The 21,290-nt window shown below is 36.7% G+C and overlaps 1 protein-coding gene across 1 annotated transcript in view; it reads right to left on the minus strand.

Moving 5' to 3' along the window:
• The window catches only part of DCDC1 (doublecortin domain containing 1), a 440,548-nt gene that overhangs the window by 168,435 nt on the left and 250,823 nt on the right, over positions 1 to 21,290 (minus strand). The window contains exons 18-19 of the mRNA XM_055142558.1: positions 20,473 to 20,607; positions 19,760 to 19,923 (exon numbers count right to left, since the gene is read on the minus strand). Coding sequence (XP_054998533.1) covers positions 19,760 to 19,923; positions 20,473 to 20,607 — 299 coding nt within the window. The remainder of the gene's footprint in view (positions 1 to 19,759; positions 19,924 to 20,472; positions 20,608 to 21,290) is intronic.

Consider the following 21,290-nt stretch of genomic DNA (forward strand, 5'->3'; position numbering starts at 1 on the left):
CTGTGTATGGCTAATATGTATATAATAAAATGCTAAATAGCTATTTGCAAAATTCTTATTTTAATTTATTCATATTTCATATGGTCCTATGCCATGATACTGTACATTAATGGTTTGTAGGCAATGGTTTGTTTACAGAAATTTACACATTAGATTTCCTCCTTCCCTTTGCCACTGTTGTCACTGCTCTGACAATCTGGGGTGGTTCCCTTGGACAGTGTTCACTCATTTGGCTGTGCCACTTGCTGTAAGTGGCATACTAGGATGAGGTGTTCACACACTAGATTATGCCAAGCTAAAACTTATTTCAGATTCTGACTCTTCACAAAAATTGCTCTTTGACCTGAGAATTGTTCTACTCACTGTCTTTCTGTCCAATTTTTTTTAATTTTAAGTTTTATTTTATTGAATAACCATGAAAAAAATACAAAGCTTTCAGGTTTAAGTCTCAGTCATATAATGATTGAACCCCCATCCCTTCACCAGTGCACATATTCCACCACCAAGAACCCCAAAATACCCCCTCCCACCCAGCCCCCACCTAAAGAAGCTAATGACATTCACTTTTTTTCTCTATACTTTGAATACATTCAATATTTCAATAGAGAACTCACTATTATTGTTTGGAATTTTCCCCCAACAATCAGGCCTGCTGAAAAGGCATCATTTAATAATTTATTTTCATTGCTGAGAATGAAGACTCTATGAGGAAGCCGATAGCGGCCATGTGGTTTTGGATTTCTGATATTTTTACTCAGTTCACAGTCTAGATGCATTTCTGTAAGAAGCCACTCTGGGTGCCAAAATGGGTTAGAAGAACTCTGGGATCATAGTCTTTAGGACTCTCTCTGTCCAATTTTTAAATTAAAGATAATCTTAATATCTAAATTGACATTACACTAATTGCTGGTCTTGGACATGAAGACACTTATCAAATTTTAGTTTTGCTTTTAAAGGGTGGGGTGAATAAATCAGGAATTATAGACTAATTACCTTTGAAGATGAAATAAAATTCCTAGAGAACACCAAAAAGTATGAAAATTAAAAAACGACATAAAACTCAAAGATAATGGATATTGTGCCATTAATTATTTACAATTTTTTATTCTTAAAAAATTGCCAGAAAAGTATTGTTAACAGCTAAAACTTAAAAACAATGCCTGGTTCATGGTAATTATTTCATAAATATTTGTTAAATTCATAAAATAAGATGATTTAATTCCATGATTCCTAGAGAAAAAAGAAACAACTGATATACCTATTTATGTTTACACTAGTGACAAAAAGAGTACACTCAATTATATTTTGGATAGGGATGCAATCATTAACCAAACAAAACCTAAAACTCAATACCAAAGCACACATACTAATTGTGTGTTCACAAAAGAGGCCAGCGGGGCTCTATCTTTCCTGCCACCCGAGTTCGGTAATCTCACACTGCTCCCCCCCACCCCAGGAAGGCTGATGGAGATGGGCAGGTGAAGGAAGGGATGAGTGCCAGGCTGGTAGGTATCAGTTGCAGTTTATTCCAATCTCCGTTCCCGTTCTGCTTCTCTCTCTCTCTCTTCTCTTTCTTTCTTTCTCTCTCTCTTCTCTTTCTTTCTTTCTTTCTTTCTTTCTTTCTTTCTTTCTTTCTTTCTTTCTTTCTTTCTTTCTTTCTTTCTTTCTTTCTTTCTTTCTTTCTCTCTTTCTCTCTTTCTCTCTTTCTCTCTTTCTTTCTTTCTTTCTTTCTTTCTTTCTTTCTTTCTTTCTTTCTTTCTTTCTTTCTTTCTTTCTTTCTTTCTTTCTTTCTTTCTTTCTTTCTCTCTTTCTTTCTCTCTCTCTTCTCTTTCTTTCTTTCTCTCTCTCCCTCTCTCCTCTCTCTCTCTCACACACACACCTCTATGTGTTCCCCTATACTGCTTCTGTGTGTTCTCCCCTTCTTCTCCTACAGTCTTAGTTTATTTAGCAATCACATAGGGCGGTAACACAGGTAACACAAAGGTGGGTCAGGTGGGTCCGAACATTAATACATCAACAAAGAGTAAGACTACTCCTCAAGGACAAAATCTCATCTAAGATTACTAATACTCAAGGGTGGGATCTGAACAAGGATGTGGAACAAGGCTGTGTCTTTTCTCCTTTCCTCAGCTAGTAATCCACTTACATAGGTGTAGTAAATCTACTTCTGTTATTTCTAGCAATGTCATTCTGTATGAGCACAGTAAGAGATATAAACTTAAAGTTTGGTTCTTCCTGAGGACTTCTCACTATATATTCCAGACCACAGTCCTCAGGCCAGGCTAGTCTTCCTAACCCCAGGAGGGCCCTAGTCTTGTCATTAACTTTGGATCATGACAGCATTTGTCTATGATCATGCCCTCAACTTATAGTTGAGTATTGTGGCGCTTTGGCCTGGCCCATTTTGATGCCAGGGTAGCTCACAGCTTGCCCTGGGTCCATTCCCATTCCGTCCCTCGTCAGGACCCTGCTTTTGGGGTGCTAGGAACTAAGGGCAACTGAGCAGAGAAAGCAGATGCCCAGGAGTAAATATTATTGGAGTCAATCAACTCCCAAGTTACAAAGCATAATATTAACTGTCTTCCTGTCTCCATACAGAAAGGACATTGCTTTAAGGTAAACTATGCAAAAGATACTAACTTAGAATACAAATTCAGAGTCCTTAGAAGGATCTGATCTTACAAGCTAACAGAATCTTGATTAGGGAAAAGATGATTAACTGGTTGGGAAGGAGGGTGCAGAGAAGAGTTTACAGATAAACAAAGGAATGGGAGTGTCTCCAGAGCACTTAAAGCTAAACTCCTTATGGCAAGGGAGGAAGGACAAACCAATGTTATCCTACACTAATAAACTTACAAAGGAATAAATTTACTGTTTTGAGATATCAAAGGCAGATCAAGCCATAACAATACTGTTTTCAGACATACATTGAAAATAAAATAATATAGGCCACTTAGAGATGAACATATGCTTATGCAAAATAAAAAGAAGTCAAAAAGTAATTTGTTGCAGCAATTAAATATAGAATTATAAAAATAGATTATGGGGGCTTATATTTTGAGCAATTGAAAATTTTATGATCATCACATATTTACTTAAGTTTCTTTCTTTGGGACATACGTGTCAATGACTATTTCCCTTGATATTATTCCATAAAATTTGTTTTCCTTTTTTAGTGGTTGTGTATGGACTTGAGTGAGATTTACTACAGGCTCTTTGCTCAGGAATCACTGACATCATCAGTGATGATCATCGGGAATCATCCAGTGATCATATGCAGTGCCAGGGAATGAATCAAGGTTGACTACATGCAAGGTCTTCTCTATACAGCTCTCTAATACCTAAGCCTCTTTTATTTATCTGTCTTTTATTTAATCATTTTCCCTTTTTTAAAATCAGCCTTTCGGTTGGTTTTTTACTACCCTTATCCTCAAGTGAACTGATTAAATCTTTGGTTACTACCAGGTTGCTATTCAGCATATATACTGTATTTTGTATTTCAGCTATTCTTTCTGTTCTTTAGTTCTGTGGTTTCTGTTTCAATTTCTCATGACTTCTCACATACTATCTCTGTCCATGATAATCCTCATATTAGTGAGCATCATGAGGATGGTTACTCTGAACTCTTCTGCTAGTTTACATATTACAAAGATCTGCTGTATGTGGGGTTCATCTCAGGATTTTGCCTTTACCCATGAATACAAGTGAGTTCTGTTCTCTCCTCATGTTTGGTGCAAACATGAGGGCCTATGCTGGAGGCCTATGTTCAAGATGGCCTGGGTGGCAATGAGAGATTCATGGTCCGACTGTCAGGGACTGGGTTATGACTTCCAATTTGTGTAGATCAGGGAAACCAATGGGAGGCCATGGTCATCAGTGCCTTCCAGAGACTGGAGCACAAAGGTTAGCTGGGTGTGACAATAAACAGGGTTTGGGGATCACTAGTACTGGCAGAAGCTCTGGTGTGGAGGTCAAGTGGCCTTAGTTAGCAACTAAGGATCATATATAAGTACCCAGTGGTACCTATGCACTTGATTTTAGTACGCTTAGGACCAACTTGGGGTTCAAGGTCATACCTACTTGGAAACACATATGTGCTGCTCTGACCAGTCCTAGGCAATAACCTGTGCCTGGTATGATCTCTATGCAGAGCAAGGTAGATCTTTGGTCATATGCAGTTGTGAGTGCCCAGTGGTGGCCAAGTGCCCTGTTTGAGCAGGCCTGGGTAGCAACAAGGCATTGAGCTTATAAGCAGCATCTGTGGGTTGAGTTCAACAAGCAGGCCTGGGATGTGAGCAGGGATCCCTAATATATATATAATTTGTAGTAACCACACATATACTTCTGTGCTAAACCAAAAACAGTATTGCCTTTTTACACTAAGTTCTAGAAAAAGCAAATGTTAGCAAATGCCACCATTATTTTTAAAAGCTTTTGATTACTTATTTGTATTTGGTGACAGGGCATCAAACATATCAAGCATATGTTCTACTACTGTACTTGGGGCCAATCCTGCAAGTGCTCAGGGGAACCATATGACATGCCCAGCAATAGAACCAACATCAGCCATATGCAAAGCTAGCACCCTAACCGCTATGCTGTCTCTCCAGGCCACTTAAAGTATACGTAAAGTATACGTAAAGTATACCTCTGATCTTCACAATACAATTTTTCTCCTTTGTCATCATCCAATTGCCCCCATTCTCCTTTCCTTCAGGTAATCACTAACTGGTCTTACAGTCCAATATATTTAATTTAGTTCATCTTACATGTAAAGCAGATAAAAAATAATATCAAACATGGGACTGGAGAGACAGTACAGTGAAGAACTTGCCAGGATTCAATCCCCAGTACTCCATATGCTCACTAGAGGACGATATGGAGTTATCCCTGAGCACAGAGCCAGAAAAACAGTTCTAAGCACAACTAGGCATGCCCCCTTAATCCCCATCCCCCGAAAAAAATCACACAGAAAATTTCTATTCTCGCTAAACATAGAAGTTTCTGCTTACAAGATTATGTAATTATGTAAGACATGTCTTTGACTCCTCTCACAACTTTATTAAATTCTATTTTATTTTATACAATCTGAAGAGAAACCAGAGAGTTTCTTGCCCGCATGCGTGGCTGTCTTTTCCAGGGCCCCCGGAGGGGATGGGCTCCAGCTTCCCTCCCCACCCCGAGCAGAGCTCCCGGCGGCTGAAGACCACCGGAACCTAGCTACAGCCATGCATGAGGCCCCTCTCCACATGTTCGGACAAGCCTCATGCATGAAGGTACCGGCAGAGGAACCCAGGTGTGTGTAATCCCATCAACGGCCAACATCCAGAGAGAGACTTAAAAGCAAGCTCTCAGAAACTTTAGCCTAATTCTCCCTCTGGGAGAAACTGGCAATCTTATGAGAGTTTCCTGCCCACATGGGACAGCCTTGCAAGCTTCCCATGGTGTATTTATATGCAAAATCCAGTAACAAGCTGGATCTCATTCCCCTGACCCTGAAGAGCCCCCAGTGAAACATCGTTTGGAGGGCCGAGTTGAGATAGACTTCTAAGATCTCAGGGAAAGGATGAAATGAGATGTTACTGAGCCCGCCCAATAAATCAGTGATTAACGGGATTTCGTGATTTGTGATTCATGATTATATTTTAATTTATTTTTTTTACTGAACCACTGTGAGCTACAGTTATAAAACTTTCATGTTTGAGTTTCAGTCAGACAATGATCAAACACCCATTTTTTCCACTAGTGTACATTTTCCACCACGGTATATAGCTCCCGTGAGAAGTGTCCCATGAGTGCAGATTCAAACTTCAGTTCTGAACATTACTTGGTATGCTTGTTATGCCCCACCCAGATGATGCATGATTACTATTGAATGGTAGACTTCTAAGAGCAGGAAAAGAAAAATTTTAAATTCCAAAGACAAACTCCACAAACACTCAGAATCTATTCAGAAAAATGTCATTAAATTCCTTTACTTCAATAATTCTTTAAATATTGAAGGCTTGAACTCATCAATTAGAGAGTGGCTGAATGAGTCAGGAAACAACTTAACCTTCTGCTGCTTACAAGAACACACTTGAATTCTCATGTTAGATGAAAGGTCACAGTAAAATGTTTGACAACAATAAAACAGACTAATGCTAACATAAGATAGAAAAGGATAGGCATACTTATATCAGACGAAATAGAATTCAAACGATAGTAGTTACAAAGAGATAGAAATGAATATCATAGAATGGCTATGGTATTAAAACACCAAGAAGAAAACACTCACTGTCATACATGTACCACATAAAGTAGCATCAAAATACATAAAGCAACTATTAATAGGCATGAAGAGATATTGAAAGTACCACAATAATGATAGACTTTAATACTCCCCTCTTCCCAATAGAATAACCAGAAAAAAATTCAATGAGGAAAACAATAACCATAAAACTAGGAATTGAGGGGTCAGAGAGTACAGCCAGTAAGGTCCTTGCCTTGCATGTTACAGACCTGGGTTTAATCCCCAGCACCCCATAAAGTCCCTCAAGCCCACCAGAAGTGATCCCTGAGCACACGAATAAGCCCTGAGCACAGCTGGGTATGGCCACTTCCCCTGCCCCGAGAAAAAACAAAACAAAGAAAAGGATCAAAAGATTTGGATTTCATAGGCACGTGTAGGTCCAAATGCTGAACATACACTCTCCTCCAGTGCACATGGAATATTCCCTAGGATAGACCATCTACTGGAACACAAATCCCCATAAAATCATGAAGATAGAAATCATATTAAGTATATTTTTATAACATAATGTCATGAAGGTACAAATGAACCATATAAAGAAAGCAGGAAAATATCCAAACACTTAGAAACTAAACATACTGTTGAACAAATAGAAAGATTTATGGAAACAAACATACAGAAGCTATCAGAAAATATGGGACACATCACAATCTGTACTAAAAGAGAAGTTCACAGCAACACAGTCATACACTATTATATAAGAAAGGACTCTAACCTAACATTTTTATAAACTAACCCCAAACCTTAAGAAACTAGAAAAAATTAACCCCAATGTAAGCAGAAGGAAGAAAATAAAAATCACAGTAAAAGCAAACAGTAAAGAAGTCCTTAAAAAATACAAAAGATCAATGAAATGAAGTGTTAATTTAAAAAAAAACAAGATTGAGAAATAACTCTCTAGACTCATAAAGGAAAAGAGAGATAAAATAATAAATCAGATCAGAAGTAAAAGCGTAGAAATTACAACAGGTTTTAGGGAAATAAAAAAATCATACTATTACTAAGAACAACTTTATGGTGTCAAATTGCTGAACCTAGAAGTGAATGAATTCTTAGACTCATACAATCCAACCAAAACCCAATCAAGAGGAAAAAGAAAACCTAAATAGATGAAGTACTAGTGAGGAAACTGAAACAATAAACAAAAGTCAAAGGCTATTGAGAAAAGAGTGGGTAAGACACTTGAATTGAGTCAACCAAATTCAATCCCCAACACCCCATATGGTTCCCTGAGCCCTGGCAAAAGCAATCCCTGAGTACAGAGCGCAGAGTGTGGTCCAAAACCAAACAACAACAACAACCTCCCGCTACAATTTTGGGGTGTAGAGAACACAGAAGTTAAAGAGCTCTGAATGTGGATGACCCAGATTTGTACCCCATATATTTCCCTGAGCACCACCAAAAGTGATTTGTAAACACATACCAGGAGTAAGCCCTAGACAACACCGGGTGTGCCACAAAATTCCCTTCCCCCCAAGGAGAACCATTACTTTGCTTTTAGGAAAACGATCTCTTTAATAAAAAGACAAAATTATAAAATTAAAAATATATTATATAAACACTGAATAAAAATATAAGATCAATAAATTCCAAGGGAAAATAAAAACTATTCACAGGGATTAGAACTAAAGAGGGACATCTTGTAACATAAGGTTAATTCAGCAATAAGATATAAGTACTGTACCAGGAGGTTGACTCCATGGCTTGGAGGCTGGCCTCACATTCTGGGGAAAGGGCAACTCAGAGAAGGGATCACCAACTATAATGTAGTCGAAGGCCATGTGGGAGAAGGGAGTTGCGGGCTGAATGAGGGCTAGAGACTGAGCACAGTGGCCACTCAACACCTTTATAGCAAACCACAACAGCTAATTTGGGGGAGAGAACAGAAGGGAATGCCCTGCCACAGTGACAGGGTGGAGTGGGGGGAGATGGGATTGGGGAGGATGGGAGGGATGCTGGGTTTACTGGTGGTGGAGTATGGGCACTGGTGAAGGGATGGGTTCCCGAACTTTGTATGAGGGAAGCATAAGCACAAATGTGTATAAATCCGTAACTGTACCCTCATGGTGATTCATTAATTAAAAATAAATAAATTTATTATAAAAAAAGATATAAGTACTGTAAAGCTAAATACATCAAATCACAAAACAATTAATAAAAGGGCACAATAAGGATAAAATATTTTGACTATATCTCTCATAAACAAACAAATAAGTAAACCAAAAATCAATAAAATTACACAGGGCTACAGTTTTTTTAGTTCACATATATGTAACACAGCATCCTCAAGCTAAAGAATATGCACTTTTTGAAGTGCCTTATAATTTGACCAAGTGCTTAAAATTTTTTCCAGATATTGAATAGGGCATAAAGCAAATTTAAATATAATTGAAATCATACCAAAATATTTATCATCCTGATAAAATTAATATAGAAGCCAAAAGCACACATTTAAATGATAAATATTTCACATATTTGTAAACTAAGAAACATTTCTTTAAAATTGGGGTGCCACACCAATGGTGCTCAAGGTTTATGCCTGGTTCTATGCTCAGGGATTACTACTAGTGGACTTGGGGGAATATATGTGGTGTTGAGGATTGAACCTGGAGCTCAACTGCATGGAAGGCAAGGACCCTGCCCATTGTACCAATGCTCCAGCCCCAAGAAACATTTTTAATAATCTATGAATCAATGATGGTTATAAAATAAAAATCATAATAAAAATTACATTAAAATTGGATTAGAACCAAGATTACACTTAGAAAGCTATAGATAGATAGATAGATAGATAGATAGATAGATAGATAGATAGATTCTTAAGTGAATATAATAAGGGACAAGAGAAATTTTACAGGTGCTAAGATTAATTCATAATGAATAATAAATTGTAATTAATAAGACTATTTAGCATGCTGCCAGTTCTGGTTTAATCCCTGATCTGTAGCACTGCATGGTTCTTTGAGCACTGCTTGGATTAATCCCCAAGCATAGAGCCAGCTGAGCCCAAACCCTTGCCCCCAAATAAATAAATGCATATAATCAGGAAATAAGAAATTTCCTGATTTTTTTTAAAAAAGAAATCCACAAAAATAAATTTTTTGGAGGGTAGGATTTTATATAGGAACTGAAGACAAAAAGTATTTTAATCAAGTAAAACAGCACAAGCCAAACATGGATAACTTGTCTATACAAAGTACAGGGAGATTCTGAATCATAAGTAGAGTGAGGTAGCTCACTCTGATAGTGGTTTTATAATTTAGTAGGGAATGATAAAATGCTAGTAAAATTTGAGTCCGTGAATAAAATGTGAGTTGTCCTTCAAAAGCATATAATAAAGATGACCACTCAACATGAACTACCTTCTCCCTGTGGTACGCTCACTGTAGCGACTAGTTTAATGTCTCCTATTCCTGGTAGATTCTGTTGGGGCAGCTCTGTGAGGCCTAAAATTGTACCTGTTTTTTCCATTCGGGAATAAGTAAAGGACATATAAAATGTTCAATAAGTGTTTGATCTTTAGTGAAGGATGAAAGAAAACTCCAGATGGATATAGGAGGACACCATGTAATAGGTTCTGGACTGCAGTTTTGAATTGCAGACCCAAACAGGTGAGAGAGCTACAGTTTGTTCAGCAGACAGTAAGGACCTTGATATATACCAATAAATGCTTGGAGTGGTTTTATTTTTTATTTACATTCACATTTTTCTTCCTTCCTTTATTTTTTTGGGTTTTGTTGTTGTTGTTGTTGCTGTTGTTTGTTCTGGGGCCATACCTAGTAGTGTTCAGGGATCACTCCGGGTGGGCTTGGGGACCATACAAGTGCCAGGCATAGAACCAGGTCTGACCACATACAAGACAAACAAGCACATTTTCATCCTTCCTTCCTTCCTTCCTTCCTTCTTCCTTCCTTCCTTCCTTCCTTCCTTCCTTCCTTCCTTCCTTCCTTCCTTCCTTCCTTCCTTCCTTCCTTCCTTCCTTCCTTCCTTCCTTCCTTCCTTCCTTCCTTCCTTCCTTCTCCCTCCCTCCCTCCCTCCCTCCCTCTCTTCCTTACCCTTTTATTGAGTGGCCACTAATGTACTAAGTATGCTCTGGTCCTGAGGTATGATGTGAGTAACACTAAGTTCCTGCTGAAAATAGAGTTTGCACTATAATGGGCAACTCAGACGGCAAATAAATATGTATTTGACAGGCAATAATAAGTGCCTTGAAGAAAAAACAGGGAAAGAGTGACAGGGCATAAGCATATATGACACATCTGAGAGACTGTCAGAAAGTAAAAAAGGCTGAAGCAGAAGAAAGGAAGGGAGACTGGTGGTCAGAGAGTTAAGTGGGACCGTGTAGCATTAGGAAGGACATTGGTTTCACTCTGAAGGAAATAAAAGCCTTGGAGAAACTGAATCCCATGATCTAATTTATGAATATGAAAAGATGACCATAGCCATTCAATGGGGAATAGAATGTAAAGGGGCAAAGATAGAAGAGAGACAATTTAGAGACAGGCAATTTACAGATCACTTAGATTGCTTGAACTCTACTTTCATCTAATTCCACAGTAATAATCTTTTACATGCATTTCTTCCTTGTTCGTTCCATTACCCAAACCTAGAACCTCATTACCCATTACTCTCACTATTACATTACTAGATATTCAGGGGTAGGGATATGACTCAAAGAACTAGCATGTGTGTTTTAGACACAGGAATCCAAGTTTTATTCCTGAGCACCAAATCGTCCCCAAAACATCACATGTGACCCCAAACAAAAACATCCTGTATAATACCAGACATTCCAGTTTGGGGACTACAATTTGAAGAATATAGGAGTAGAGTGTCTCATTTAGTTCTTGAATAGCATTATAGACAATATAAAAGAGGACAGAAATATGTCTGTACATTTTTAACAGAATTAAGCAACATAATTAAAGATTTGTGTACCTCATGCCAGTAACTCAGAACAAGAAATAATCATAAAATTATTACTTGAAACTCTGGCAATTTCTGAATTAGTTAATATTTATGGAAATAATCCAATCCTTTGGAATGTTTGGTTTTGACTTTGTTTCAAAGAGGCAGGTGCAATTAGATTGTTTTCACTTTATTTTAATTAATAAAGAACATACGGGAATTGATGTTTTAAATATATCAAAAAAACATACAGATAACAGTGTCAGCCAATATGCATGTCTGGAATACACAATAATTTTATGTTCTTAAATATAACATCATTCTCATGCATAAAATACAAAAAGCAGAGAGCTAATTCTTAAAGCTGAGAATTTCGATATCTTGGAATAGTAGTGCAATCCTAGTATGATATTTTATTCCTATAGAGTGCAATTTTATTTAGTTAATATCAAAAGCAATAATTATACTAACATGTGCTTTATTGGTAAGTGTACTAGAAACAGGAATTTGAAAGTAACAATTTAAACTTTCCTTTAAAAATTGTGTTGATGTTTGATGAAAAAAAATGAAAGTTCCTAGCAAATAAGATGGTTAAAGAATACATCAAATATATGCAAAACTACATAATGATTTAATAGAGTAATAAATCATATGCTACTGAATATGAAGAAAATCAGAATTGCTCCTTCCATTTTTAATATGTAGGGTTTTTTACAATTTATAATTATATAGACATGATCATCATTTGTCTGCTTAAAGAATTTCTCATTACTATTAATTCGCCTTTCTTTGAAAAGCAGGAGACTATAATAGTTATGTTAGCTAGTGCCTCTCAAACTGTTAGCAAAAGAGAAAAGCTTTAAATGCAGAGAAAATCATGTCACTTCTTTCAAGCTTCATTTCTTCTGTTCTATGGGAAGAAAAAAGGGCCTTATCAAATTTTACCAATAAAGTACAGTTTGGATTTATATTCTCTTGTAAAGGTAAATAGAGTAAATTAAGTACCAAATGCTCAGAACTTATTCCAGTGTAGCCAGACTTAATTATAATAGAAGGACTGATTTTATTGCAATTTAAAAAATGCAAATAAGACTTTAAAATTGACTCTGGAATCATATTTTATAAATGACAGTTTTATTTTAATTTAAACAATTCTCTTAGGGTATGATATGCATTATTCAGAATGTTCTCTTTTGTTATGACTGAAATAGTATTGATAGCTCAGGAAACCAGGCAATAAAAACACCTGTTTCTTATCAAATTACCTTGTCTAATGGTTTTAATAAATTTACGTACTAATTAACTACAAAATGTTGATATTGTAATATTTCAAATTTTAAATTATTAGATAGAAATTTATTTTTTAAAGTTACAATGAAAGTGGACCAAAATATGACATAAACAGACTTTTTCAGTCTAAATGTTCTTCTTACTAAAGCACATAGACAGCTACATTAAAAACGCTTTCAGAGTTTGATCCCCAGCACTACACACACACACACACACACACACACACACACAAACACCCCCCAAAATATTTTGTATATTGTCCATATTAGTATATGTGCTGCCAAAGCAGGCATGACTGGAGTGATAGCATAGCGGGTATGGCGTTTGCCTTGCACATGGCCGACCCAGGTTTGATTTCTCTGTCCCTCTCGGAGAGCTCAGCAAGCTACCGAGAGTATCCTGCCTGTATGGCAGAGCCTGGCAAGCTACCCGTGGCATATTCAATATGCCAAAAACAGTAACAACAAGTCTCACAATGGAGATGTTACTGGTGCCCACTCGAGCAATCGATGAGCAACAGGATGACAGTGATGATGACAGTGATTGTCCATATTAATATTCTTTTATTAAAACTTAGAACATAATATATAAAAATTGATAACTTTCAATTTTTTAATTAATATTAATAACTTTCAATGCTCTTATAGGCTTCCCTCAGATCACTTTCCCAATTAGTCTGTTATTTATCTTTACCTTTGTTTAGTATTATTCTATTGTTGTAATACTAAACATATTTTAGAAATATATTGCTTTTTATTAGTATAAAATCTCATGAAACATTGAGGTATATTTTCAGTTAATAAAAAATCAAAGGACACTTAAATATATATTCTCTCTTTAGATGAAATATTGCCTTTTGCAACAACATGGATTGGCCTAGAAAGTATTTAAATAAAATAAAAAACACTTAATTTATGAGAACAGAATGGAAGTTACCAAAAAAGGTAAGGGGGTGATATGAGTGAAGGGAATCCACTCTCTTGGTGGTGAATAGAAACTAGACCTTTGATGATGATCGCAATGTATATGTAAAAATAGATTGCTGAACACCTGAAACTTTTATCACGCTGTAAACTAATGTTACTTCAGTAAAATTTGCAAAATATACATATATTTTAAATGTTTCTTTAAAACATATATTATATATACTTTCATTTTGAAAATATAAAGTCTGGTTTGCAATACAGATACGAGAGGCCATCATGTTTGGTCCTTTATCTACTTTCAGCACACATCTCCCATCCTGAGCCATCCCGCCAACCATCATTGATTTAGTGATCCCTTCTCTATCCCAGCTGCCTTCTCCCCCAGCTCAGGGATGGATGTTAGATCATTGTATGACTGAAACTTAAACATGAAAGCTTTGTAATTGTATCTCACAGTGATTCAATAAAAAAAAATAAAATAAAATTTAAAACAAAATAAAAGCATTGTGGGTATAGTTAACAATTAAAAAAAAAAAACATGAGGTATATGCCAAGTTGAGTCACAAAGAGAAATGTCAGTGTGACCTGTGGCAGCTGCTTGCTTCTCTGGGAAAGAAGGTCTGGTGAAGAGTACAGTAGCTAGCAAAGCCCTCAGCCCTTCACCAAGTCACTAGTGGGAAAAGAACAAAGGCCTTTCCAATGCCACTAACACAGATGTGCCCAAAGGCAAACTGTCAGAAACAGTTAAGATGACAGCTACTCACAGTTCATTATTTCCTTCTCACAGGTCACTGGGTGACAAGCTGGGTCAGCGTGCTTTGTTGGCTGTCTCAGTCCGTCCCCACCCCCTATTCAATATAAATAAGGGTAAAGGACTACACTGGATAAAATAATGTAAACAAACACATTCCAGGGCAGCTGGAATATGGCATTTATTTTGTTTTGGACCAAAGTTAGAATTAAAAGAAACAACATTTTATCCTAACCAAAAGAGAAGCATGTTTCTTTATCTCACAGGACAGAGGAGGGAAAAACATTTTCAGTGTAGCTAAAGCAAACATGAAAATATGACTTCAGCTACATTTTCAGGGTAGCTAAAGCAAACAAGAACCCTACACTACAGACCTTATATGGCAAGAGATTTTCCATTTTCTTCAATGGGAGGAAATAAGTTTTTCATGTTAACAAACAAAAGGATCAACAATAAGGTTGTTTTACACAAATGTTTGTCTAAATGGGGTGAGCCTGGTTTGTGTTGAGTTTTTTCCTCCTGAGAATGTAACTTAAAACTATTCCAATTCTCCAATATCCTCCAATATTTCAATATTCCAATTAGATAGTAACATCTAATAAAATATTTTATAATGCAATGCAATAAAATTTTAGTATAACCATCAATATGATGCCACTTCTGGTATAAAATTAATAGGAATAAAGATATAGGAATTTGTTAAAATACAGTGATTAAGTGTATGGTCTATAGATCTAAATGGATGTGGATTCAGATTCCATTGCCCCATTACCTAAGTATATAACTGGGCTCACTTATTAACCAATCTGAACCTTAGTTGTTGTTATCTTTATGGATTATAAGAGTATCTCCGCCAGTCACCAGTAGGTCATGATAATAACTTTACCTATTGCACCATTACAAGAATTAGTACTAAGGATAGCAATTGGCATATAGTAAGTATTCAATAAATGGCAGCTATTAGTTACCTGTCACCAAATTTTGTATATTCAAACCTGAACTGTGCCATCATTCACAGTTTGAAATATGTTACATAACTATTAAAAGTGCTGTTTACATTATTAGAAAAGAGATAAAAAACTATAAATTTAGACTGTTGGATTCAAACAAAAATCAGGTTCCCTATATCCCTTAATATTTTCTACTTTTTATTTAGGCTTCAGTGGAAGCTGCATATATTGAGATATCGTTCATTAGTCCTTTCTAAACCGTCCACCTTATTGAAATGTTCCATTACAAAATCTGTAGTGGTGGCAGACTGAAGATTCAGAATAAATGCTGACAAGAATGTGAACAGTCAGGCAGGCATTCATGTGATCTGAGCTTGAATAGTTCTACAGGCTAAGAGAACGATTTGGGCTCAGATGGGTCTGTCTCACTTAGTCAACTAACTCGATCTCTAAGCGCTCCAATTTCCTATTACTGACAGAGATAATATCTGTTTTACATACCTCATAAGTTACTGGGAAATAAAGCACGTTAAGTACTTCAGCAGTCAGCATATACTAACAACCTAATACTACCTTTACATTTCATATATTACTTGTCATGACTTCCTAGTCTCTTCATCTTCTATCAAATCTGGCTACTGACATTCTTTCCTTCTGTGGAGACTTCCAAGGAAGTGTATGTGTGTGTGTGTGTGTGTGTGTGTGTGTATACATATATAAAGATGGAGAGATTATATATGTGTATATTATATAATCTCACCATCTTTTTTCACATTATCTATTCATATTTTTTCCTCATCTAAAATTTTATTTCTTAAGAAAAAGAAAATAATGGATGAGGGTGGGTGAGGAGTTAAAAAAGAAAAATAGAAAATAGTGCCTGCTTGGGAACATGGATGAAGGAATTAGTGTTGGAACACTGTATGCCTGAAAATCATTAATTACTCTGTAGTCTGTAATTCATGGTGATTCAATAAAAAATTTTAATAATAAAATAAAATTTCATTAATTTTTCCAATTTACACAACTCAGATCATTTTAAGCTATTCCTTTATATCTGACAGTCATTCTATTCTTTATTTTATAAACTTACCATTTAGTAAAAGCAAGAAAATATAATGCCATCTCTTGAAGTTATGACAATATAATTTACTGATTGTCTTATACTTAAAAAGCATGTAAACTTATTAAGACAACCTAAAATTCAAAGTAATCAATATGCCAAATTCAGAACCATGTTCTAATTTTGTCCCACAATCCTTCCCAAAATGGGACAGAATAATTGCTCTAAGTACTTACTCTTAACAAAAATAACTTTGAGTAAAGAGAAGAAACTGAAATTACATCTATTATGGTAAATTGTGGGGGTGGGATAAATCCTGTGGCTTAAGGAAAGAAAACAGAAGGATGAAAGAATTCTCAGAACCTAAGACAAACCCTAAGGAATGCTTACTACAAAAAGGATCCTAAAAAATTTCCTGTGAAATTAAAACCTAGATGTTTATAGACGATATTTATTGACTAAAAAACAAGTATAAATACAACATCACTAAAATCTTTTTTTCCAATCTCTACTTCGTTTCAGAGAAAAATTAAAACCACTACTCATTAGTATTCCTGGAAATTTAAAAACATCTCATTTAGTTCTAAGTCACACAAGGATTAAGGATGTTAACTGATTTTATTTGTCCGCATGTTTGTGTTACCTCAAATTCCCCAACACTACAAATCTTTCTTCTAGTCTTCCATCATCAGACTGTACTTCCTCAGGGAAGATGCAACAGAATACAGAAGACAAGTTCTTAGATTGGCCCATTCCTCAGTGCTCAGACAAAAATATTCTCCAGCAGGAAATCACAGAAAAGCAGGTGATTAATCACTGAGGAGCCTGCAAAGGACCCACCAGTAGTACCCTGACCAAAGCCACCATGAGGCAAGTAGAAAACCCCATCTTGGTTCCAGATATTTAAAAGCAGAGGTAACTTGCCCTCCTTGAACAGAACCCAGAAAAATAAAACCTCAGCATTCCTTCAAAATAAGTGGAAATGGTTTCTAAGTAAAGTTAAAAAGATAGACCAATAGTACTTCATCACTGTCACTGTATCTCTGTCATCCCGTTGATCATCAATTTGCTCCAGCGGGGGCCAGTAATGTCTCCATTTGTCCTAGCCCTGAGATTTTAGCAGCCTCTCTTTACTCGTTCTTCCCAGTAGTGCCACATTGGAGGCTTTTCAGGGTAAGCGGAATGAGACCCATTATTGTTACTGTATTTGGCATATTGAATACACCATAGAGAGCTTGCTAGGCTCTGCTATGCAGGCAGGATGCTCTTGGCACCTTGCAAGGTTCTCTAAGAGGGAGAACTAGGCTATAAAAGGTTGCTTCCGGGAGAATTGTTTTATAGTCTCTGGATCTTGGCCACTGATGGGATTACACGGTGCTGGGGGCAGTTTGTGAGTGTAGCTGCCAAGCTACTGAAAATTGGGGGATCTGGGTAGAGGAGGCCCAATCCTGATCCGAGCAGGCTTGGAGATCTCAGCCCTGGGTTTATTTAATAAGTAAACTTTTTTTCCAATTAAAGATCAGAGAAGTCAATTCCATTTTCCAACTACAGATAATTTTTCAATTGGGCAGAACAATCATCAATATTAGTTTTATCCTAGAAATAGAAATAATGTCAATTTGTTAAATCTCTAATTAAACTCCCTAATTTGCACTTATATTCAGAACTAAATTCTCCTTATGGAACCACAAAATGTCTATGAGCATGATCCTCTGGAAGACTTTGTATTTTCAGAACTGGAGATATGCTCAGCATTGCTGATACAAAAGATATAAAAAGTGAGGATCCAGGTCATTAGAAAGCCATGAAGGAGGGGCAGTAATGAGAACTCAAAGAGGGAGAGGCTAAAAAAGGGAGGAAATGAAGAGGGAGGAACTGCATAATCCAAGCTGTTAGTTAGTTCCTCATTTAATTGCAGGTCCCATAAGCCAATCAAACAGCAGAAGTAAGTCCAGGGCTCAACTACGCTGCTTTATTAATGGTCCAGATCATGGATCTTGAAGTCTCTGGATCTTGAAGTCCCTGGAACACATGGTCATACATAGAGGGAGCACACCAATTTAAGATAGGAAAGTAACATAGAAGTAACATAGAAGCCAAGTCAACAAACAAAAATGGTAAGACAGAAATGGTAAGACAAATAGTAAGACAAATGGTAAGACAAACAAAAATGGTAAGACAGAAAGCTTAGTAAACTCTTAGAAAAGGACTTAACAATGCCAACATCCAGAGACTATAAAACCAAGCTCCCAGAAGCACATGGCCACGATGTGGCCACATGACATCTGATAGCCTAGTTCTCCCTCTTGGAGAACCTGGCAAGCTACCGAGAGTTTAGTGCCCACACAGGATAGAGCCTGGCTACCTCTTTGTGGTGTACTCATATGCCAAATACAGTAACAATGACGGGTCTCATTCCCCTGACCCTGAAGAGCCTCTAATGCGGCACCATTGGGAAGGACAAGTAAAGAGAGACTGCTAAAATCTCAGGGCTAGGATGAATGGAGACATTACTGGGCCTGCTCGAGCAAATTGATGATCAGCGTGATGACAGTGATATGGTGATGCAGTGATCAATTATAATATTGGAGCTTTGTTATCTAACCAATTTCAACTCTAGAATAGTCTCAACAGTTGTAGCTTCTGTCTCCATTAAAATTTTAAAAGTAGCAGTAAAAAAACTAAGTCAGGCCACTAAGAGGAGGAGTGATGACAGGTAAGGCAGTTGGGAATTGCAGTTAGTCCATCATATCAATATGTGGTATCACTGAGTATATATGAACAAATTTGATGCAGGGGTTGAGAACAATCAGACAGCATAAATAAATAAGAGATGAGGAGACAGTATATATATATATATATATATATATATATATATATATATACAAGAATACATATAAATCCAGATCACTGTCTAATAGGGGTCAGAAGTTGGGGATAGAAGAATGTGTGGAAGAATAGAAGACAGGGGCTGGAGCAATAGCACAGTGGGTAGGGTGTTTGCCTTGCACAAGGCCCACCTGGGTTCAATTCCCAGCATCCCATATGGTTCCCCGAGCACCACCAGGAGGAATTCCTGAGTGCAGAGCCAGGAGTAACCCCTGTGCATCACCAGGTGTGACTCCCTCTCAAAAAAAGAATAGAAGACAGAGAGTGATATAGATGAGGGAGAAAAGGTACAGAGGTTCCTGTTTCTGCTGTTGCTCCTACCAGCAGAGACCCACCAACTTGAGTTATTAAGTACAAGAGCTGCTGCTCCAAAGCATTCCGTGACCAGCATGATAAATCTTTTACCTACACTAATAACACCACCTTCCCCTGACATTACTTCAAAGTATTATAGTAAGATTCGAGAATAGTAGCCTTTCCTAGGTAAGTCTGTAAAGAATTGCATGCATCTGTCTAACAAAATATGTATAAATGTTATATTTCTTCATCAAATATGACCCAAAATTTATTGTTTTAAGAGCCCAAAGGCTTTTGAGATATTTCAATAATGCTCAAGATGTCAAAGTTACATGTGACTGAAGGAAGCAGAGAATGTCACCAAGCATCAAGTCCATCCTGTTAGTGTCCTACCTTTGAGCAGAAGCCTTTGGATGTTTCTTTTCCAGCTTCCTCACCAGGGCCACTGCCAGCTGCCCTGTCTCCCCAGGAGCTCCTGCTTCTCCTGGAATCAAAGGGGTGCCTGAAGATTCTGACTGTTGTTTCAGACTAGGAATACTGGCATGATCTGGTTGAGCCTAAAAAGTGAAATATAAGAATAGCGTAGCTAATTTACACCACAGAAATAACTAAATGATATGTACTAAAATTTAACATTGTGTTTTTCATGGTTAATTATGTCTTTTGCATTCAGCATATAAATCATTTGTATGTGGCTGGAACAAAAGAAGGCAGACCTTAGAAAAAGTGCATATCTCACCTCTATTGAATAAAAGTTTATCAATGTTTGTATCAACATTCACTGTCACTGTATATCACTGTCATCCCATTGCTCATTGATTTGCTCAAGCAGGCACCAGTAACATCTCCATTGTAAGACTTGTTACTGTCTTTTGCATATAGAATACGCCACCGGTAGCTTGCCAGGCTCTGCCGTGCGGGCGAGATACTCTCGGTAGCTTACTGGGCTTTAAGTTGCACGTATTTATGCATATGCTTTTACAAACACTGAGAGACATTAAGATGTGAGGTTATGCTTGCCTCCTGAAAACAACCAAAACATTTCCCTCTTTACAATGACATTTTAGAGAGCTAGATGTGTCTTGCCTCTGGGTCTTCACACTGACCTCTTCTGCTAAGCTAGTGCCATGCTCCTGATGAGCTGTGGTCCAGGTACCATGGTGAATGTGATATTCTGTCTGGGTCACATCCACGTGTGCATTTAGCTCCTCGAGGTAGGTCAGAACAAACTGTGGATAAGCCTTTAGCAGGGGGAAAAAAACAGTACAGGCTTTGTAAGCATGAGTCAAAGATCTATACAATTGAGGAAGGGATATTAGAATAATAGTAAAAAAGTTATCAAAGTAACTAAAAAGAGTTATTAAAAATAGTAACCAAAATTTGCCTAACAAGCTTTGAAATGTTAATACTAATATTTCTATTCATTATTTAATGGAGGACTGATGGTTTACTGTTACTGACTTAAATTTATGTCTTTAACTGCGGTCAAAAGAAAGTCATCTAATTTTACTTTTCTGAAAAAAAAATAGAATAATGGTAGAAAAATAAATAAAGGAAAAAACGATCCAAGTAAAAAGACAACATGACAAAATTCAATATTGTATTTAAAGTTGCTTGCTATTATCATTAACAACTTTAAATTAATTAGCTATTAAAGATGAGATTCTGTGCCAAATACTTCAAATCGTAGCATTAATCTCTCCATTTTACAGAAAAAAATGTGAAATTTGGGAAGGCTAAATGACTTGCTTTGGGCCACACAGCTAACAAGTGGTAGAGTCAAGATTGGTTATTAATATCCCAACACAGTAATTCTGTCAATTTTAGATGAAAAGGATTAGTTTCATTTATAATACAGCTGCAAATAATTAACAAATTATCCTCCATTTTTTCTTGGTTAGATGCATATAGTTTGGGACATGAC

The sequence above is a fragment of the Sorex araneus genome, chromosome 6 (genome assembly GCF_027595985.1).
Source record: "Sorex araneus isolate mSorAra2 chromosome 6, mSorAra2.pri, whole genome shotgun sequence".
Taxonomy (NCBI): Eukaryota; Metazoa; Chordata; class Mammalia; order Eulipotyphla; family Soricidae; genus Sorex; species Sorex araneus.